Source organism: Hyperoodon ampullatus (assembly GCF_949752795.1).
Source record: "Hyperoodon ampullatus genome assembly, chromosome: 8".
NCBI lineage: Eukaryota > Metazoa > Chordata > Mammalia > Artiodactyla > Ziphiidae > Hyperoodon > Hyperoodon ampullatus.
This window is the reverse complement of record NC_136921.1, coordinates 10,230,091-10,253,742: the sequence shown is the minus strand read 5'-3', so window position 1 is coordinate 10,253,742 and position 23,652 is coordinate 10,230,091. Positions and strand designations below refer to the sequence as shown.

Sequence of the window (23,652 nt, the reverse complement as noted above, 5' to 3'; positions counted from 1 at the left end):
TGCATGTGTTCCCATGGATGCTCAACCAGCCCCACTCATATTTTGTTCTTACTTCACTTCCTAACACTTAAACAAACTAAAAACATTACCATATTGCACTGTATCATTTAATAATCAGAGTGTGGGTGTATTGCTATGTCGCTTGTAGGATTGGGGACAGATTTTTTTTTTTTTTTTTTTTTTTTTGCGGTACGCGGGCCTCTCACTGCCGTGGCCTCTCCCGTTGCGGGGCACAGGCTCTGGACGCGCAGGCCCAGCGACCATGGCTCATGAGCCCAGCCGCTCCGCGGCATGTGGGATCTTCCCGGACCGGGGCATGAACCCGTGTCCCCCGCACCGGCAGGCGGACTCTCAACCACTGCGCCACCAGGGAAGCCCAGGGACAGATGTTTTAAGGGAAGAGAAGGAAGGAAAAGCATCTTAAATACTTCTTTTTGCCTAAACCCCTCCCTTACACCTGGTTTCTGGGCTTCTCTTGGTCTTACCAAACGTTCCCATGTGAAGACAATGTAGGTTTTTTTAAAAAGACTCCGGGACTTTGGGTCAGCATTTGGATGCAAAATGGAATTGAATATAGGGTGGCTGTAAGCTGCCTTCGAGTTTCTAAGGACCTAGGTGCTGTTTGCTAAGACAATTTCATTTGTCCCCCGTAGGAGAACAATGTATATGTTCCTTGAAGCTGTAGGTTCTCTGCACATCACGTCTAGAAGTGTTTCTCAATTTCAATGTACCTCAATAGTTCTATGTGCTGCATTTCACCGGCAAATTCTGATGCAAGAGTTAAGATGCGAATTCTTGTTATTTCTTCCACCTTTCATGTTTACAAGACAGTATGGAACGTTCCCTGACAATTGGGAAGCCACGAGTGCTCCCAGAAGGCACAGGGAATGGCTCCAGCAGCCACCAAAATGTACTCCTTGGAACATATAAAATGTAAAAGACAGTAGGATTGTTTGATAATCAGTATCAAACCCAAACATTTTACATAATTAAAAAAAAAAAAGAGACAAGTGCATCCTTGACTTGGTAACATTTATTCAGTATTCTTTGAAATTAGCAAGAATCAGAAGAAGCACATATCAATCAAATACAGCCACAAAAATGTCCTGGATATAAATGAAGATGCACTATGAGAAATACTCACTACTGAAGGAACTGGTACGCTCTTACACCTACTACCCCTTAGCAAGGAACAACTATAAAACCCTGGACTTGTAAAGGAAAATACAGATTCAGTTTGATCATAATTTGCCTCACTAGGCCCTGTCATCATGTATGTTTTCAAGGCCTAGCCTGACAAATGTTACGAAAATGACAAAAAGAAACTCAAGCGAATGTTTCCAGTTTCTGCAACGTTCAACAAAACAGTGCAGAAATAAGTTACTTACCCATGCACAGAGTAAGGCAAAGGCTAATTTCATACTGGTTAGGAATAATAAATTTAACTAGTTTCTTTTTCACAGGACAAGCACTTCAGACTTCTTTTTAAGTAATGGGTATACTGTATTATGGTTTGTACTCTACATGTGTTTCCTAACTCTACTCAAAAAGCCAACACTCACACGTCAAATACAAACTTGTCCTCGCTTAGACTTATTCTGTAACAACCGCAGAAAACAATCTGGGTTTCGTAATAATATCTACCATGGGAAGTGCACACACTAGTCGAAGCATATAGTTTAGAGAGCTGAAAGCACATTAAAACGTAGTCTATGGATGTCACAAATTCCGTTTTTAAAATATTTTTTTCAAACCAAAAGCTGCAGAAAATTAGTTCTTAAATATTCTACTGAAAACTCTTGAGCAGCTAACGTTTTAAACTTCTTAAGCTTTTCATTTTCTTAAAAATATTTAAATGAATGTAGTAGCCCATCTTTTTGAAAAATAATCCCCCAAAAGATTACAAATCTTTTGTTTTAATCAGTGTGACCAAGGGCTTGTCATCAGGGCTGTAATCCTCATAGGCGATCGGGGTCACATCATACATCGCAGGCCGGGATTTCTTTCCAAACCTGAAATCACAGGGAGGGAGGACTCTGGTTAGAGAACTGTTGGCTCTCAAGTCCTGTTAAAGGTAATTGGTGACAATAACTTATCTTCAAGAATCAAATGGAACTATAAAAATACTCTCAAATATCCTCTCTAGCAAGTACAGAAATTTAAGACTTCTTGATATTAACATTGAATGAGTATAAATATTAGCCTTTGGTGTGGGAGGGCAAAAATTGGATTTCATAGAACATAGAGTCTAAATTAATAGCGAAGCTTGTAGGTTAAATCTTGGAAGAGCAGTCAGGCGTGACGGCTCTACAATAGGTTTCCAGAAAACATGTATCGATTTGTCTTCTTCTCAGACCCAGAGCGATTTGGAGAGGCAAGTTTAGTTTACATCCACTCTAGTGCCTGGAATGCAGAGTGGCAGGGTGGGCTTCTCTGGATTGTGCACAGCCTCTCCCCTGGGACTTGCAGGAGGGCTGTGAGGGCTCAGAGGCCACCTGAGGTCCCAAGACAAGGAGAAAGGCAGAGAGAGGAAATGACTTCAAATAACAAGGTGTTAGTCCACAATCTGTGCGGGCACCCTCCATCCGATGGCACCCACCTATCACTCCCCAACGCCTATGTACACACAGGCCATTCTTTCTTCTCTGAGCACAAAGCCATTGTCCCAACAGACTTGTGTATATCAAAAACCCCTTGACAGCAGGACTGAAGCGCAGAAGCCAGGAGTGTCAAAATCCAATTTCAGGACTTCCCACCAAACCAGTGTTAAAATGGCGATTATTAAAATAGAGCCAATTCAACTTCTGGGTGGTCTCTTCCCTTTCAAGACCTCACCTTCCCTAAAGGCCCCTGGAGTGCAATATGATTTAAACAATCTTCCCCACTAGCCCGCCACCCCTCCTCCCTTTTATAAACAACATTTTTTAACTGTTTCAAGTCCAATGGAACCTATTAAAAAAGAAATTTTAAAAGAATCTCAAATTTTAAAAGGATTGCCAGGATGGGCCCCCAAGGACTTCTCCGGGCTTATTGCCCATGGCTTTAATCCCATCTCCCCACCTTTCCTATCTCTTCTTTTTATATCTTGGAAAGTCTGTCTTCTCACATACAGAGATGAGAAGTAGAATCAAGTGGGAAGTGAGAAAACGTTGCCTTCTTCATATGATCTCTTATTTTTAAACATTGATCAATCTTGTATTCCAATTCACTCAAGATTTACTGGCCTTCCGGAGTTGCAAAGGCACAAATCATGCCAGATAGGCACCAGGCAAAGTGCAAAGATAAAGAGTTAAAGCATTCTGCCACCAAGAAACCACAGCTCTTGCGGCACTATTAAAAAGTCTTCAGTAAAATTATGTCTAACATGTTAGCCTCACTGAAGGTCCGGAGTTGTGTGGGCATAAATATGGATTGGACTCCAGCCTGAGGTCTGTTTATCTAAACTGACTGAGGTCTGCACAATCTGAGAAGAGGAAAAGGGCAACAATATAAAAGCCAATTGGCTCTTAACACTTTCTCCCAAGTCTGAAGATTTCGGAGGCTACTTAAAGGAGCAAGCATTTTGACAACCTATTTCTCATAAAATAGCTAGAGACACCGGCAGCAATACACCACCAATAATATTAATTTAATTAATTTTAAAAATCAGGAAATTCCAGTGTAAAGCTCTCTGTATCCAAACGTGGTAGCCATGGGACGGTTTCCTGCAGGAACTCCAATGGGAGTGTCGTCGAATCCTATGCAGCCTATGAATCAATTGGTTGGCCAGCAGGAAAAATCCAAGCAACGTAATAAGTTGAATACAGGTTTACAATACCCATTTTATTTTTTATATGATTCCAGTTTGAAGAATAATCTGTTTCCTCCAAATCTAGAAAGTTAAATGCCTCCATGTTACGCAATCCATCCACAAGCTGTAGTTCAAAGGGCCGTGATCTTACATTGCTGTCGTGCAGCTGGATATTGACAAGGCAGGTTTGAGGATGAGCGTTCCAGATCCACTGAGCATAACAAAGCAAGAGCTGAAGGCATTCAAGAGCTGCCACGTGTCCACTGTACACACACATAGTCAACTGAAGGACAACAAGCATTGCTTTGTGTCTGCATGGGAAACTCAGCCTGGATCGCAAAGTGTAACACTGGTACAAGGGTGCCTGGTGAAAGTACGACTAACACCCCCAGCACAATTAGAGCTGGATTCCCTGCACTATGACCTAACCAGCTCCTGATAAGCCTCCAAATTCCTTAGGTGAGACACAGAAATCCCCACCCAAAGTGCAGCATCTACTACATGGAAGCTAAGATGTAAAATGACGTTAAGACTCTCCTTCAGTCTCCCACACCTATCAGAGTAGTGATCTCAGAGTTAGTGCAAAACAAATGTGCATTCATACTTAAATTTCCAACGCTAACAGCTTTTTATATTTCCTTAGTGTCTCAGAATTGGGTGGATGTTAAGGAATAAGCTAATACCTATAGAATTCCATTTTAAACTCTCAGGCATAAACCAATGTCAGAGCTTGCCTATGTTATGGCAGGAGTTTTTATGCAACTGTTCTTTTTTTAAACAATGCACTGTTTTTCCTTAGCCTAAAGGGACATCTTAATTACTTAAAAAAAAAAATTGGAAGCTAGAGAAAATTAAAATGTAGACCTTGGATTAGCAAACTATAGTCTGAAAGCTAGTAATAGCCTGTTGCTTGTTTTTTAAATACAATTTTATTGGAACACAGTTTGTGCCCATTCATAATGCCTCTGGTGCTTTCGCACGACAAAGGCAGAGCTGGTCACAAAGACCCAGAGGCCATATGGCCCACAAAGTCTAAAATGTTTCACAGGCCATGGATGAAGACTATAAGGGTCATCCACAGTCTCTCTGCAAAGGATTTAGCATCGTGTCTGGCTGTGTTAACCATCGTAGAAGCACTAACAGCAGTTGTGCAGCCGTGGTATCAATGTCACTGACAGCTCAAACATCATAGTTGGTGACCAGTCTTGTGCGCCTTATTTTACTAAAGAAACAAAAGAAACTGAAACCAGTTATGAGGGAGGTCAAAGTATGTACATTCTTCTAGTTCATATTCCCCTGGAAGTCAACAGCTAAACAATACCTCGAAGAATGGCAGGTGGATGTGAGCTTTTAAAAGGCCCACATCGGGAGATGCTGTTTGAGAAAAAGCGACTTTGTCCATTCCCAGCTCTCTGTTTGTTTGTTTGTTTTCTGTGATGGGGCACTTAGAGCTGGTAGAGCAGTAAGCAATCAGCAAGCGAAGTGTGACCTCAGATGCAGAACTCAGAGAGCTGTGGCTTCACTCCTGCCAGTCTGTCACAAAGTCTTTCCAGCCTGAGTATAAGCAAAGCGGCTGTGGAACAGATTACTCGTAGGAAAGGAGGGGGCTCCTTCTCAACCCAGCACCAGCCGACTGCTGACGTCAGAATCACCAGACACTTCCTGGGTCACTAGGGAATGTCACAGATGACCCAGTCAGGATTCATCCTGTGCAGCTGCTCAGCTGCAGTCATTCTGATCCAATGTCACCTCCAGGCTAGTGGCAGGGGGACAGGCCATGAAATGCATGCTACCTATAGGCTGATGCTCAAAGCTAGGAAGAGGGGAATTGCAAAAGGACTCAGTTTTTGTCAATGCCTTTCCAGGGTCTCCAGGAAAAGGGGCAAAAGGGCCAACCAGCCAGACATCCAGCCAGGGCCTCTGGAGAACCATGTTGTGGAAGCCACAGGTCATAGCTGAATAAACGTTTAGACAGGAATGTTCTCAGATATTTGGGAAGGCACTGTATTAACATCAATGGTTTTATCTGCAGTCACTGGTGCACGCAGGAGCTTGTTGGTTAGGAATTCTGCATACATATTTTTGATAAAAATCAGTACTGAATAAGAACCAGGTTTGTAAACGCTTTCAAATTTATTCTTTCCTTCCCAAAGTATTCAGTTAAGTATATTTTCAGTGGGCTATATAAGCAGGAAGCCCAGAAGAACCTATCTTAACTTATTCCAGGGCTGAGATAAAATACTCTTCTTCCTCTTGAATGCAAAAGGACCTTAGTCAGAGATTCCTCCAGGGTAGGGGAGTGTGGAGGGAATCTGATTTCTTGGGTCTCCCAATACATCCCCGTATAGAGCTATGGATTCTGCTCTTTTCTGGTGAACTAAGCCCCTTCAGGAAGACTTCTGAGAAACAGATGAATTTGTCTACTCTCCTTTTCTCTTTACATCCTCTACCTCTCATCCAATGATTTCAAGACACTCCAAATACTCCTGCAGGCTGGCACCACTTACAAAGCTGGTGTCCTGGGATGAATCTACTTCTCAGGCAGGTCAAGACGTCCTGTGCCAACCCCCCACCGAGATCATCCATTCATTTCAGACCTCAAGTTTTAGTGAGGTCTACCATGTGCCAGGACCCACTGGAGATACAGTAATAAAACTCACTGCTCTTTACTCAAGAGGAAAGAGTCAAATAAACAATTAAGAAGAGATTGCAGAGATTTACCTCAATGTTTCCTGGAAGCTGTGTTGCTGAGTTGTTGACTCTTAAACAAAGGCTCCCACAACGAGGCTGATCTTTAGTGCTTGACCTGGAAGAGGGTTAACTCTCTCTTCTCCCCCGAAGTTACAGAAGTAAGGCTAGTGCAGCTCCCACAAAGAAGCTGCCCTGGGCTTTGGGGCAGATGCTCTATATCTCCCAACTTCTCTCATCCACTGGCTCCTCTCCTTGGAAGCCAGGTTCTGGTTTTTGTTTCCCCTGGACTCACTCTAAGACCTGAGTCTTAGGTTTGAGGGTTTCCTTTGGAAGAAAACTCACTTTCTGAACCTCTGAGCTTCTATGCCATTCAGACAGAATTTGGATCTGCTTGTGTCTTGAACAATATCAATCACGACGTCCCAACAAAGATTATGCAGGTAATAGTCCCCTGGAGGCTCAATCTTAAGACACCAGGCTCAGCCCACTTTTTGCTACAGCACACTCACTTTCTGAACTGTGTGCTTTAGATTGTTCTACCAATTGAAGGAAAAGATGATGCTTTTAATATACAATATCACTATTATTTTTTAAGTAAATACTCCTTGCAAAACTCAACAAAATTAGATTAACTGATTTTTTCCATGTTGTAATAGATTTGGAGAAGTAAACGTGGTCTTATCCGTTTATACAATCTTTTAATATTTGTAATTTAATTTGATTGTCATAACTCTTTAAGGAGGTAGTTCTCCCTTCCCACAGTTGAGGGAACTGTATTTGTGGAAGGTTAAATCATCGGTTTAAAATACAGTCAGGGATTTCCCTGGTGGCGCAGTGGTTAAGAATCCGTCTGCCAATTCAGGGAACATGGGTTCGAGCCCTGGTCCGGGAAGATCCCACATGCCGCAGAGCAACTAAGCCCATGCGCCACAACTACTAAGCCTGCGCTCTAGAGCCCGCGAGTCACAACTACTGAGCCCATGTGCCACAACTACTGAAGCCCTTGCGCCTGGAGCCCGTGGTCCACAACAAGAGAAGCCACCACAATGAGAAGCCTGTGCACCGCAACGAAGAGTAGGCCCTGCTTGCCACAACTAGAGAAAGCCCACAGACAGCAACGAAGACCCAAAGCAGCCAAAGATAAATAACTCAATAATTTAATTAATTAAAATAAAATACAGTCAGGTAATGGAGCAGTCAGGCTTAACGATGTTGCTCCAACACCCAGACTCACGCTCTTGCTATGATACCACACTAATTCCTGTCTCTACAGGAGCCTTTCTTCCAGGAGAGGACACTATTTTATACAATACGAACTCTAACAGCCGAATGACCATCATTTGACTTTCTTTAAATAAGCCCTTAAATCAAATGGGTAATTTATACTCACATTGACTGTTAGAAGAACAACACAGCTAAACACTTCCCCCCCAAAAAATCATCAAAAAATGTTTCACAACTCCTAGACATTGTTGTCTAGGTAGTAATGTAGTGATAAAGAAGTGAACATGTATAAGAGACCATATCAAAAAGCCAGTTATGATGACATGGAGAAATAGAGGGAGTTTGGATTCTTGAAGGTATTGTTAAGTCATGAAATGAAGCAACTCTAGCAGTATTATATTTTTGACTTCTTATGGTAGATGCAGTCATTTCAGCATAATAAGGCATGAAACAAAAAATAAATTGAGATCATAAACTATAAAAAAAATGTTTCACACACAGTGATGAAGAGTCAGATATTTATAACAGAGATAAACACAAAATGAATGAATGTATTCAATGAAAACAGAAAGCCAGCAGCAAATTAAAGGGGTTTGCTTATGAAACAGCCTAATTATCCAGTCCCCCAACACTACCTTGAACTTATGTTTTATTCTTTGAAACCCTCCTTGGGGATGTCAAGTCCTGTTCATAATATAACCCTGATACTGAGAATGCGCATGTGAAAGCAGCACCTCCCTCCCGCCTCCTCCCGCTGCCCACCTGGCATGCCGGATGGAGGCAATGGCATTGCTGAACTCGCTGTCGATGCTGCGGCAGTTGTAGAACTCCTCGTAGGCCGGCCTGGAAGAGCCCTGGTACTCGATGCGGCTGATGCGGCAAATGCCCACAATCAGGATGATGAGCATCAGGATGAAGGCGACACAGAGGGCGCCGATGATGATGTAGAGGGAGTGCCGGGGCATGTTGGTGAGACTCTCCGCCATGTGCCCGGACTTCCACTGGATGTCTGAAGGCAGATAGAAGCAAACGGCTGCAGATGAGTCATGGCCTTTTGAACGGGAAGGACTTTCCTGTCCTCACATCGGGAACCTAAAATATAAGGGCTATCCAAGCTGGGAAGAATTGTTTTCTATGGATAATCCAGACCAAAGGCCTTACTATATACGGACCTCTTACAAATCATTAAGAAAAAACAGGAACATGCCATAGAAAAATGCGCAAAGAATATAAAAATGAATTCACCAAGGAAATACAAGTAGAAAATTGTTTAGCTTCATAATTATTTTTAAAAATGCAATTCCGATATCAGTTCCCAAATATTATTTTTAAATTTTGATAACCACAGTTGACAGGGGTACAGAAATGGGGACTGTGTGAATGGATACACAAACCCTGTGCGGACTGCATGGAGTTTCCTTTGACCCAGAAATTTCAATGTTCAGAATTTATGCTGAGGAAATGGTCCTATAAATGCATAAAGCCCTGGGGGCAAGGATGTTCATCTCAGCAGCACAATTTTTAAATGTTAGATTATCAACTATCACACATTTAGAAAAAAGTTCAGAAAATAGCACAGACACCCATGTACTCACCACCCAAAGTTAATAAATGTTCCTATTTGACCTTCTTTGTTTTATATGTTTAAAGGTTTTTTTTAAAAGAAATAACACATTATAGATATAGCTGGAGTCTCTCAATCCCATATTCTCTCTCTACCCCACCAACAGACAACACAATTCGTAAAAATGGAAAAATGGGAAACAACCTAAATATTCAACTCTTAGTGAGATGGAGAGATATTCACCAAATAGCAAAAGAATTAAAAAAAAAAAAAAAAAAGGGTTAGCGAACAGAACCTAGCTGTAGAGTACAATCACATATGAGCTTCCAACGTCTACCTTACTGAAAAGCTCAGGATGGAGTGATACCAATGATGAACATTTGTTGTTTTCTTACTACGCTAAGCTTTTTGAAAACACCTCATTTAATCATCACAACCCCCGGAAGATATATTATTCCTTCTCCCCACTTTACAGACAATGTCTGGGAAGCTGACGTCACTTCCCGGGTGAGCATGTTGGCAAGTTTGGGTCCAAGTTCTTAGCCTCTGCCTCACACAGCAGTGTGCTAACGACAGTGATCTCTGAAAAGCAGGCCTGCATGGGATTTTTATTTCCTTCTTTACACATCTCAGTCTTTTCCAACTTAAAAAAAAAAAAGAGAGAAGAATGCAGTCTGTTTGTAATAATTAAAAAGTAAGCAATAAGTCATTTGAAGAAAACACCCATGGGATTATCTTCCAGCATAACTAGCAGAAGGGGTGTGAGCCTTGGGATCACACCAACCTTGCTTTCAATCCCAGCTGCAAGGTTTACTTGACCTCCCTGAGCCTCAATTTCTTCCGTTATAAGATGATAATTGCAACATATACCCTATAAGCTTGCTGGGAGCGTTAAGTTAGAAAACATGTAAAGAAAAGTAAGAAAGTCCACTGCTGGGCCCATGGTGGGTGGTCCCTAAGGAGGAGCAGCTGCAGTGGTGGAAGAGCGAAGGATACAGAGGAGGATCCTATCCTCTGAGGCACGCACTCTGAGCTGAGGATTATCAGGCATTGCCCTGTGCCCATTCAAAAAACACCAACCTGGATGGGCAGGAAAAAAGTGGGTGGACGGACATAATCGCTGTATCTGGCACAGGTCAAGAGTGTCTAATTATGTCCTGTTTACAGACCTGCATACGAATGGAATGGTTCAGATAATGTGATCAGGATTTGAAAGGAAGCTGTGAAGATTAAAAAGGGCTAGATAAGATCAAAGAGAAACTGAACTTGGGAAAGAGGATGCCTTCTCTACTTCACTCACACCGCCACCTCCACCACCATCACCTCCAGGCCATGATTTCCACCTTAGGACTCTGGGTGCTTGGAAATGGGATTCAGGGGTGGGTGGGAATGGGCCTGTCTTCCTGTGAAATCCTCAGGCCCCTTTCCACTTTAGGTGAGAGTATTTGTCACCTCTGGGTCCTCATACTCTCATCTTAGCGACATCTTCGGTGACACTGGAGTCTCAGAATCAGCTATTCTTTCTCTTGACAAGTTACGATCTGCACAAGAGCACAGGTAAACACCCAAACAAGGATCCGAGTGTGCAGACCTTTTTCCTAGAAGCCTAATGGAAAACTGACCCATGCCCTGAGCCTGGCTGGTTCCTGAGAGTTTGAGAAGAACGGGATGAATGAAGTGACTTCTGAGTGTGTGTCCAGATCTTCTGGCTCCTGAGTTTTACACCAAGGGCCTCGAAGTCTGGTTTTGCCACTCGAGCCTGCCTTCCTGATCACAAAGCCCGTGCAGCCAACGCACACACAGGCAGATGGAACGACATAAATCACTGCAAATAAATGGTCACAATGGAAGAGAGGGGTTGTTTTGTGAAACCAAGACTCAGTCCCGGATTGGCAGCCTTTTCATCTGGCAGTAACCTGGTGCACATGGAGAGAGACAAGTCATCTTTCTGGCTGAAAGAGAAGAATGACTCACTTGATTTCCAAGTATTTCAACATTCTCTGAAAAATTCAGTTGTAGGCTGGAGTCCAGCACTCACAGGGTGTGCTATAACGCTCACTGAGCATCGTCACGAGGGCAGCCAATATTGTTTCTACTCCAGCTCGGTGGAGCGCTCAGATCTGATCACTGTGGCAGCCACACAAGTTCTTAATGAGTTCCTATGGTCAATGCACACCTTCGTGTAAATAGCTTACACATCACACTGATTGTGTATACACAGCCAGTGCACAACCGCACATGGCCACTGAAGCAGAAAAACAACTGTACTAGGTTACGTGCTCGGCACACTGCCCCAGGCCTAATAAGCTGCCTAAATCGCTTGCATTTCTGACCATCTGCTCTATTTCCCCAAACTCTGAATTCCAAGCTGTTTGGACTTTTGGGAAAACTTTCTCAAAATTTCTCCTGAACTTCTGTTTCTCCTCCTTGCCCCTGCCCTTTGCTTTTTCCATCCTATTGTCATCTAAAACTTGTCTGATAAGTGAATGTGGCTGCTTTGCACGCTAGGTGGATTCGTAGGCAAGCTGGATCTGAATAAATCCAACATTTGGTCTGCGAGGCAGCAAATGTATCTGCAGCAGGTGGCTGCAGCTGCCGCCTCCCAGTCCATAAGTCATCGCTCTGCCGCATACGGGGGGTCCCAGTGCATGAATCATTTACTATAGTGGCTGCGGCAGGGCTCGGGGAAAAATCATGCACCAGAGCACGCTGGAAGGGATGACCTCACCAGCCCCGGCAGGTGCATGACCAGGAACGCATGCACACCAACTGTTCAGGGAAAATGTCGCACTTCTGGGTCTCAGGGAGCATTTGCATTTCGGTTTAAACTCAATCTGTTTGAGGTTCTGTATCTTCTAAAGTGCTTTCGCCTTTAACATTTCAATCGGTACGAAAATAGGAGCTACGTAGGGGCTGGACTCGGAGCCTCTGCTCAAGGTAAAGCAGGCAGTCAGTGGCCAAGCTGAGGATAAAACGAGACCCACCGACCACCTCCACTCCACTGAAAAGAGACCTCATTCGATAGACAAATTTAATTCTAAAATACATTTTCTATATCTGTTTTTTCATTTACCCAGGTGAATCTAACTAGACTAATTTGTCCACCTACTTTTTAAGTCTTTTTCAGACTTAAAAAGAGTCTGAAAGTAAAGGAATGAAAGTCTGTTTGGAGTAGATGTCACTTAGATAGCTAGATAATTTTTGAACCATCTGTGGCCTAGAATAACTGAGGTGGGATTTCAAATTTCTTTATGTTTTCTGTAGCTAAAAGTCAGGTGGACAATCAAAACAGTCAATGAGACTGAAAAAAGTTAACACGCTCATTAATCTTCAGAAGATGCAGAAGCGGGGGGAACAGAAGGCACAGCTCACCTCCCTCCTAGCGATCCCATCACTGAACCGGTATCAATAAGCACCTACTATACGCCGAGCATTGTGCTGAGTGCCTGGGGTAAGAAGCAAGGGAAAACTGAGAGGAAAGTGGGCTAAGCCGCTTGGTTAAGTCCAAGTGTGTTAAGCCATGAGGGACCAGAGCGGCACTGCTTCCAGAGGGGACAAGGGAATCGCCATCTAACTGGGGAATCAGGAGAGCTTTTGTGATGGGGGTCCGCAGCAAGCGTGGCTCTAAGGGTGAGTGCATAGTCACCAGGGATGGAGAACAACAAAGGGAAGGCTGTCCCAGGCAAAGACCTGGGAGGAGGTGGAAAGCAGAGTGAGGAGCTGGAAGGAGGACAGGGTGGCCGCTCAAGGCAGCGAGGCAGAGACTGTCTGAGTGAAGACGGGGCACCTCCCCACAGTGTAGGGGCAGCCCTCCTAGTCCCATAGGCAAGAGTGTGGCCTTTGCTCTTTAGTCATTAATATTTTTGTTTGTTTGTTTGTTTGTTTTCGGTACATGGGCCTCTCACTATTGTGGCCTCTCCCGTCGCGGAGCGCAGGCTCCAGACGCGCAGGCTCAGCGGCCACGGCTCACGGGCCCAGCCGCTCCACGGCATGTGGGATCTTCCCGGACCGGGGCACGAACCCGTGTCCCCTGCATCGGCAGGCAGACTCCCAACCACTGCGCCACCAGGGAAGCCCATTGATGTACTTTAATAGCAACTTGGTGTGGGCAAGGATGGAAACAGTGGTTGCAGGGAGGGTCTGAGGGTTCAGATTTGCACTTTAAAAAGACGCCTCTGCCATTTACGACCACATAGATGAACTGGAGGACATTCTGCTAAGTGAAATAGACCAGACACAGAAAGATACATATCGCATGATGTCACTTATATGTGCAACATATAGGAAAAAAAAACCCCAGAGAGTAGAATGGTGGCTACCAGAGGCTGGGGAGGGGGGCGGGTGATGGAAGGAAGGGAGAGAGAGAGGGAGGGAGGGAGGGAAGGAGGCTGGGGGAGATGGGGTGGAAGCATGGGCAGTCACTGTTGAATGGGTGTAGAGTTTGTCTTGCAAGATGAAAAGAATTCTGAGGAAAGATGGTGGTGATGGTTGCAATATAAATATAAATGTACTTACAATATTGTATACAATATAAATGTACTTACACTTAAAAATGGTTAAGATAGTTATGTGTATTTTACCACAATGAAAAAATTTTTCAAATAATGAAAAGGTTAAATACTTTTGGAAAACTAAAAAGAAAGAAAGGAAGCAAAAAGAAAAGAAAGGTTGCTTCTGGCTGTATATGAAGAAAGGGTTTGAGGGGCTAGGGTGGAAGCCAGGTCAGAGGCTACTGCGGCATCTGGCGGAGCTGGTGGTGGTTTGGCCTGGGTGAGCGGGGTGGAGACAGAGAGGTGAAGGAATGTGGGTGTGAGTTAGGGGTGGAATTCATCAGACTGTGCAGCTTGTAGAGGCCAGTGAGGAGAGACAAAGGTAGCGTCAAATTTCTTGGCCTTTGGCTTGTATCCCTGGATGGATGAAGTGCTGGAGGCAAGCAGGGGCCATGGCAAGACAACCAGGTTTGAGTGGAAGCTCATGAGTTTTGTTTTGTACATGTTGAATTGGAAGTGCCTTCAAGACACCCAAGGGGCGACATCAAATAGGCAGTTGTATTATTTTGTTCAGCGTTTTGGTTAATAACAGTGAACGGTTATTGAGAGTTCAATGTGTGCTGAACGCTATTCTAAGTGTGTTAGGTCCTTTATTCCTCATACAATGCTCCGAAGTGGACATTGCTACTACCTCCCTTTTATACAGAAAGCAGCTGGGACTCCAAAGAAGCCAGGGAAGGAGCAAAGTTGGTTGTCTTGGGTTTCTTCTTCCCAAAATGCATGGAATTTAATAATGGTTGAAGAAACCCATCAAAACAGTTATGTTATATGAGCAATCTTTATTGTACAAATAGATTCGGTTCTTTGGTTCTCATTCTGGTATAAACTAGGATTTTTAAAAAATAAAACTCATTTGGAATTAATATACACACACTACTATATATACAATAGATAACCAACAAGGACCTACTGTATAGCACAGGGAACTATGCTCAATATTTTGTAATAACCTAAAGGGAAAAGAATCTTGCCCAGGTTTCCACATGTAATAAGTGGCAGAACTTGAATTTGAACCACACACTTTGGCTCTAAACACTTAATAAGTAATGTTTTCCATACTGCACAATGTGGAAATCAATGTATTGGGGCCAGACTGCATTAGAAAATAAATTTAGAAAACCATATAAAAGTGTGTCACACTTGTAAAGTAAGTACTACTTCATGTTTTGTGTGAGTGGGAGAGACACTGTATGTTATGTGCTGCATCAAAACGCAAAATCTATTTCTTACTGTGGGTTGCAGTCAAAAGGCCTGAGAAACACTTCCCTCTGCTATATGCATCCATCAGGACCCTTCAGGAAGGGAGGATGAAGATTCCCCTCGTGGAATACCTGTATCTACCTTGGAACAGAAAAGTCAAGGTCTAATTACATCAATAAAACTACATATCTATAGAATGCCTGTTATCCTAAAATATTCAGTATGTTTAGAAAATCAGTAGTTATCTCAGAAACATCTAATTTATCAATATTCCATCAGAGGCAGGGAAATTTCACTTTGAATAGACACCCAGAGGCTGCTCACTGCTCAGAGAGTGACAACTGATGATAGCAATTAAGGCAACCATTTACTGAGCACTCACTGTGAACCAGGCACTGTACTGCACTGTGTTATTCACATGTATTACCTCATTTATCAAGGCCTGTGGCTCAGAGCTCTTGTTTACCAGTAGTAAGTACCTGAGCTGGGATTCAAAACCAGGACCGCACAACTCCACAGTCATGTCCTTCCCATAATCAGGCTGTTTCCCCACATCTAGCCACGATAGCTTCCCAAGAGGTCAGTGCAGGATGCAGCCTTGGTGTTCAAAGTATTTAGCAAGGTAATTGTGGATTAAGTGGGACTTCCGAGTCAACTTCAACCCCCAACACCATTGCTTCCAAGAGAAAAAGTTTTATTGGCAAAGAGCCAATATATAAATAAACGCTCATGAAAAATTCAAGGACCCTTTAATTTGACTATTCCATTTTCAAGAATGTATTCTACTGATATTCTCACACAAGAATATGTATATATAAGAATTTTCACTCTACTGTTGTTTTTAATACCAAAAACCTGAAAATGAGTTATCTGTCAATCAATAGGGGTATTATTAAATAAATTATACAGCATCTAAAAAATGGAAATACTATCTGGTGTTAAAAAAAATTGAGAAAGATCTGCATAAGCCAACATGGATAAACACTCAAGATATATTACTAAGCATAAAAGCAAGATGCTGAACAGTATGTATAGAATAGTCCCATGTGTATGGGAGAAAATGGGACTTTATACAGTGACTGAAAGCATCTGGAAGAATCCACAATAAATGGGTAACAGTTGTTACCTTTGGGGAGTGAGGTGGGGAGTCTCCATGGGGAGGAAGATTAATTAATTTTATTTTGTTTGTTTTCTTTTTTATTGAAGTATAATTGATTTACAATGTTGTGTTAGTTTCAGGTGTACAGCACAGTGATTCAGTTTTATATATATATGTGTGTGTGTGTGTGTGTGTGTGTATATATATATATATATGTACACATATATATATTCTTTTTCAGATTCTTTTCCCTTATAGTTTATTACAAAATATTGAGTATAGTTCCCTGTGCTATACAGTAGGTCCTTGTTGGTTATCTATTTTATATACAGCAGTGTGTATATGTTAATCCCAAATTAGTTTTGTTTTTTAAAAATCCTGGTTTACACAAAAATGAGAACAAAAGATCCGAATCTATTTGTACGATAAGGACTGCTCATATAACATAACGGTTTGTTGGGTTTCTTCAAGCATTATTAAGTTCCATGCATTTTGGGAAGATATCCAACTTTGCTCCTTCCCTGGGCTCCTGGAGCTACCTGCACGAAGTCTCACAGCAACTCCTGTCACATATGAAGACCCACCCTTGGAGGAGGAGATCCTGAAGGCAAGAGCTGTTTCATTAATCTTTATATCCTGGGCACTATGCTTGACGTCTGACAATAAGAGGGCCTTAATTATTCATTGAATGCATAAATCCAAGATGCCCTGTTCTCCTAGTTCTCAATTGCAGAATGTCATTAATTTCAATAGTTTAACCATAGATTCAACTGCTCAGTATATAGAACTAGTCAACTCTCAGTCAGCAGGACTGTCTGTAACTCTAACTGTATAGACCTTAAAGCTCCAACACAAATGATACAAAACATTCCACTATGTAGAGAATTATAAGAATTTTGAATTTTAGACTTTGATTTTAGGAAGGCAAAAGTTTTATTAAAATCCTCCCAAAATTTTTTGATCAGCCCAAAGGTGGTTAAGAACAAGTGTCAGAGTTAAAACTTCAGCAGGCTTGTTTTGTTAGTTTCTAGAACTTAGGGTTTGCATTTGTCTCAGAATATGTATAAAACACCACAGCTACTCCCATGATCCTTTTAGGATAGTTCTGGATCAATGTTTTTGATGGTTTTGATAAATATGTGTGGTCTGCTAGATTTCTGCTTCTTATGACTGATTGGGGGCCAGATAATAACTCTAAAGGGCACATTTCTAAAAACGATCCATTATTAGGGTAAACATTAGGAATGTGAGCCATGGAACCTCTAAAATGGTGTTAATTTGCATGTAAATCCCATTGAGGTTTCTGAATCTAGTGTTGGCTGATGACAAAGTGGACTCATTTCCACATGCAGAGTCCTTCCTTCACTGGAATCTGCACGAACTCTCAGTGTGTGTTTGTGAGTATCACACACGTATTCTATGAATTTCTGAATTTCTCTTCTCTTTGCCACATGCAATAGGAAACATCCTATGGTGTTCTGTAAGGAAAAGGCAATAGGAAATGCCTGCCTTATTATAATATGTGCTTCCTGGCAGAGCATGATGCTACTTTGAGGGTGAATCCAACAATGCTAAGGCTGGAAGGAAGAAAACTAACCATTTCATTTAATCCTTCATTTTATGGATGAAGAAACTGAGCTCCAGAGAGATAAAATGCCCTTCCTCCTGCCTGGTGATTGGCTGGGTGGCAGGACCAACCCAGATCCCTGTTCTTAAGAGCAGCACCCATTCTATTCACCAAATCCTGCCCCTTTAATCAGTCTAAGTTATGTTTATGCAAATACTTATTATAATGATTAGGATGATGCTGTAACAGAAAAAAAGTAATGCTAAATCATCTCCAAATGTTATAATTTTTAAGAACAAACGGGAGTAATGAAACACTGCTGACAAGGTGCTATGGTAGGCCAAATAATGGTCTCCCAAAGACGAACACATACTATTCCCCAGAATCTTTGATTATGCTACCTTCCACGGCAAAAGGAACTCTGCAGATGCGATTAAGCTGACGGTCTTGAGATGGATAGATTATCCTAAATTACCTTCATGGGCCCAAAGTAATCACAGGAGTCCTTATAAGTGAAAGAGGGATATGAGAGATCTGGAGAAGGAAATGTGACAATGGAAGCAGGAGTCAGAGAGACATGATTGCTGGCTTTGAAGATGGAGGAAGGGGCCACGAGCCAAGGAAGGTAGGCAGCCTCTAGAAGTTGGAGAAGGCAAAGAAGAAGGTTCTTTAGAAACTCCAGAAGGAAGACAGTCATGTTGTGTTTTAAGCCATTAAATCTGTGGTAATTCGTTGCAGCCGCAGTAGGAAACAAATACAGGTGGTCAGGGAAGGCATCTGAGAAGGTGATGTTCACACTGAGACCTAAAAGCTGAGAAGGAGACAGCTGTGCTAAAATCGCAAGGAAGGGCTTCCCTGGTGGCGCAGTGGTTGGGAGTCCGCCTGCCGATGCAGGGGACACGGGTTTGTGCCCCAGTCCGGGAAGATCCCACATGCTGCGGAGCGGCTGGGCCCGTGAGCCATGGCCGCTGAGCCTGCGCGTCCGGAGCCTGTGCTCCGCAACGGGAGGGGCCACAACAGTGAGAGGCCCGCGTACCGCCAAAAAAAAAAAGAAAAAAAAAATCGCAAGGAAGAGAGCTCCAGGCATGGGGAACAGCACAGGCAAAGGCCCTGATGGCAGGAATGAACGGGACCTGCTCACAGAAGGGAAAGGAGGACAATGTGACTCAAGTGTAGTGAACAAGAAAGGAGGGCAGGTGAATGGCCTCAGTAAGCAGAGGTCAGGCTGGTGGGAGGCCCCATTACTGCCTTTGACAACTCGGAGCCCGCCATGCTATGGAGCTACATGGGCCATGGTTCTCCCTCTTCTCTGCTTCATCTGAGCTTTCCTGTTGAGACTTACCAACCTGATCTTGTGTCATTCAGGCACCCTCCTCTTGGTTTCTAGCCACTTCAGAAGATCATAGATGTTCAGGGTTAGAAAGAAACCTCAGAGACCATGGGTCCCATGGCTCATACAGGACAGGAGACCTCTTATATCTTCCCTGCCCACTGACAGTCCAAACTCTGCTTCCACTTCTGCTTTGAATCCGTCCCATTGATTCAGATCCATTTCTCTCGGCACTGGCCACCAGTTCCACCTGTGTGTTATCGCAAACCTTATATGCTTATTCTCCATTCTTATGCTCAGGTCAAGGATGGAAGCATCCAACATTGAGACCCAGTAGAGCCTAATCTGTGATGACATTTATTTTAACACCTTTGGCTGAATGGAGGGGTGCAAATGAGATCATCAAATGGAAAGTGCTACTCTGGGCGAACAGAGAACCCAGGTGTGTGCTGAGATGTGTGATGGGTCCCGTCACACCCAGCTGCTCAGAGTGAGTGGCCTGTGCCCTCTGACAAGTGCCAAAGGCTAGTGTTTGCCAGGAGGAGCTCATAGGATAAGGGCGACAGTGGCGCAGAAGAGAAGCAGCAGCTAACACTTATTTAGTGCCTACTGCATAGCCGAGATCTGCACAAATTTGCTTCCGTTAAGCCTCACAGCAACTTTTCTATCACCATTTCACAAGTGAGAAAGACAAGGCTGAGATACACTTGTCCATGATGGAGCTAGACCATGAAGCCAACTTTTGTCCATATTATTCCATCCTTGTATATCTTTTGCCTATCTTATCCATCACCAGAAGGAAGTAAAACTAGATTTTTTTGATAGTTATAAGATTTTACTTCAAAACTTCTTAAGGGCATCCTTTGTGTTCCTGACTTCTTACCCAGGCTCTACTATATATTTACCTTCACACCGAGGATTTACAAATTATACATAGATATTCCTCTGCCCCAAGGCATGAAATTTGTCATTTCACAGAATTACCAAATTTTATAATGAAAACTGGTCCTATTTTATGGATAAGTACACTGAGACTCAGCACAACTAAATGCAGCCACACAATAAGTGCCACAGCCAGGGCGAGAACCGAGGTCCTGTTGGCCCACATCTGGGATCCTTCCCACCATCCGATCTCACCAGACTGGACTTATCATCCTATACCTACTTTAGTCTTAACATCCTGCATCAATTCACAGCCCTGAGCATCTGTACCATTGGAATCCCTTTCCTTCCCTTTCTTCAACAACAGTGTGTTTCTCAGCCATCGTGAGCAAGAACAGTTGGTCCTAAAACCTTTCTGTATAGGGGTATTTGGAAAGGATGAGGGGGAGACCTAAAAGGAATTGCTCTCTTCCTCTCTCAAGTCCTGAGCCAAGACAAAGACAAAGAGTGAGCAGACCGGAGCCCAAATAACACCTTCATTACTGGTCAAGTTGATGTTGAAGAATATGGTCCATATTTGTGGATAAGAAGGTTTCCTGTTACTGGCCATGCACCACTTCAGACACACACCAAGAATTAGACAAGCCCGTGCAGCCATGGGCGGTGCTGGACCACCAGCGAGGGGCCTGTTCTTGAAACATGTACAGCGTGGAGGAGTAGAGGCAGCAGACAGGCCAGCCCAAGAGGCAGACAGACAGACACGGCTACGTATACTGAGCTGTCTCCTGCCAAACTCACACAGCAGATGAGCTGTCTTTGCCTGATGAAGAGTAAGAGAGTGGGAAAGAGGGCACAGGAGGGAGATTTTAGGACAGAGCCAAACCCAACTACGCTGACTAATTTAAATGAGAAGAAAACACACTTCAACGCTGAGTTTTTAGCGATTTACAAAACAATGAGAACCCAATTCCAGGGCAGTTCTCGTTTTCACCTCAGTCCTAGTAGATACGTGATTTTAATATATAAAATCCTGATCCTGACATTGTCAAACTTCTGTGAGTCCATCTGTAGAGAACACCTCACTCTAAGCAGCTCAAAGTATTTTTCAGATTTTTATCTTTTATGCTCATCCTCACGGAACTTTTCTCCAGGCAATTGATGGAACCTAATACGTTTGAAGACACTTGAAGACAAAGAATGCAAAGTGAATTTACATTCTGTGTGGTTTTCTTAATGCTTTCGACACAAAGACTCTCTTTTCTGATGCGATTCTAACGCTTCTCTGCTAAGCACATTTTTGGCTGCCTTAGCAGCCGCGAACTCTGGATGACATCTGCGCGTTCTCATCCCGGTGGAAAGGCTGGATTCAGACTCAGGAAGGAGGGGGGGAGAGCAGCATAACACACTGAGCCAAAGCCCTCAACTGGGATCCGGGAGGCATGGGGGGCTCAGGGTACCCCTTGGGCCTCACTGCCTCACCTGTGAGGGCTGTGGGGCCGGCGCATCCTCTTCTCATTGAATGAAAATGTAACGGTAAGTCACAGTGGCCGAGCAGCAGAATACTCACGGATTTCACAGTTTGCTCCTACCCAGCCGCGTGGGCAGTGGCATGTATAACCATTGGGCTGGTCCAGGCAGGTACCGGCGTGATGGCAGGGGTTACTGTCACATTCATTGATGTCGATGTCACACTCTTCACCTAAGGAGATCAAGAAAAGCGGCAGTGAGCCAGCTAGCTGCCCCAGCGGCTCTGTCCCCCGTCACTCCTCCAGCTCAGCAAAGATCTAAGGCTGGGGTCACGATCTCCTGCAATGCAGCCCAACTGGCTGTTTGTATAAAGTGCAGAACTCTCCCAGAATTCCAGACAAGGGATCCTTTACTTAAGTAAAGCTTAAAAAAGAAAAAGAAATGGCACCGGTAAAAAGAATCTCCTTTAATCTTTTGAATTCATTATCTGAAGCTGATTCCCATATCTGAATAAACCTTTTGAAGTTTATCGGAAAAACAAACTTGGGCTCCTGATTTTACTAAAGAAATATATTTTGTTTTGGATTTAGTCAGCTGAATCTTCTTATTTGTTTTTCTGAAACTCCGGAAAGCCAAAAAACTCACAGTTTATGGGTTTTTTTTTTTTTTTTTTTTTTTTTTTGTAGCCACGTGTTTGATTGTGTAAGCGTGGGCATTTGACTATTTTCTGGATAGTTCTAGGTCACAGACGTGTGCCTAGCCTGAGTCAATTATGAAAATGTACTCCTCTTTCCAAATCCCTGGAAATGCTTCTGGGAGGGATTGAAATGCTGAAGGAGAACATCAGGGCCCCCTAAGGAATGACAGTTGTGATGTCTGGGGTGAGTCCAGTACTGAAATAATCTTCCCTGGGAAATGGTCCCCGAGGGAAGCTCACATCTGCTCCAGTCCGTCTGTCCTTCCCCCATAATGAAAACCGTGACCTGGGGCTCCTGAGGCCGCTACACCCAACATTTGGGGGCATCCTTGATCCCCTCAGAGAAAGCCTAGTTTAAACTAACAAACCAGAACATGGGCTGATATCACTGTGGTCCAAAGACCAACTTATAAGAAATAGCTTGTTATTAGAAGTTACACAAACAAAGCCATCTTTGTGTGATTTTAAAGCATGTGTATGAGTCAATACAAAGTGGGTACACCTCTTAAAGATATCACATCGAAGCTGAAGAGAGGGTACTTCAAATTGAGGCAATCTTTCTTAAAAGTGTGAAAATGAGAAAAAGAAAACTTTAAATATATCTCCATTTGCTTAGATAAATGTAAAAAGTGATATATATATATTTTTTAAATTCCTAGCATTGCTATAGTCATCGACTAAAACAAAAGAGCAAAATCAAATATTCTGTCCATTTTCAAAGGCAATATTTCAGTGTACACTTGGGTAATTACTTCCAGGCTTACTTAATTAGTATTAAAGAGCTTTTCTACCTGTCATTGGTTTACCTTGTGTTTATAAAACCACCATATGTCACTCACAGACCATTTTAGAGGCAGAATCTCAAACTAAAATAGTTCACGTCTGTTTCACTTCACACTTTTTTCATACCTGGCAGCAGACTATTTTATTTTTAAAGTAAAATCTGTCAAATAAAACATTTACTATGTCTAGGTCCTACTAGATTGCTTATAATTCAGTAGTGTCTAAGCGAATTTGTTTCCTGCAATAAATATAGTCATTTATATCAATACGAAAGACATGAAATTGATTGCCTCTTACTAACCTCTTTCAAAGGTTTTCTGTCTATTAATGGGGCAATCACTCTGACTGGAAAAGAGCATAGACTAAACTATTACAAATGGCATTACATGGTAGACTAGTTGAAGAGACATATAAACAGGAATGTGCTGAGAAGCGATAAAAGGATGAAATCAAAGGCCTTGACAAATATACACATCAGTACTGCTTTCCATCCATTTAGGAAGACAAGCTTAATTGAGGTATTTACTAAACAATAGCTTTCTTTCCCTGGCAATCTGAATACTGCAAATTCTGAAATAAGATGCTCTGTTAAAAAAAAAAAAATAGTCTTAAAAAAAAAGATGCTCTGTTACCTTTGCAGCAATAGCTACAGAAATGGCCTGACTTCTCCCTACTGCTATAGCCTAGCAAAACTCAAAAGCCCCACCCTGCTTCAGAAGTTTAATGTCAGTGTCAAACCCTCTTAACTTCCTAAATTTTTGGCAGTTCTAGAGCTGTCAGTCCAGCCCACCCAGTCCTGCTTTGGTCC

The 23,652-nt window shown here is 42.9% G+C and overlaps 1 protein-coding gene across 1 annotated transcript in view; it reads right to left on the bottom strand.

The window, feature by feature from the left end:
* Positions 1-1,900: 1,900 nt before the first annotated feature.
* DNER (delta/notch like EGF repeat containing) overlaps positions 1,901-23,652 on the bottom strand; it is a gene marked incomplete at both ends in the record, with an annotated part of 338,936 nt that continues 317,184 nt past the window's right edge. The window contains 3 exons of the mRNA XM_079710119.1: positions 1,901-2,012; positions 8,468-8,714; positions 21,465-21,596. Of these exons, the coding sequence (XP_079566245.1) occupies positions 1,901-2,012; positions 8,468-8,714; positions 21,465-21,596 (491 nt within the window). The remainder of the gene's footprint in view (positions 2,013-8,467; positions 8,715-21,464; positions 21,597-23,652) is intronic.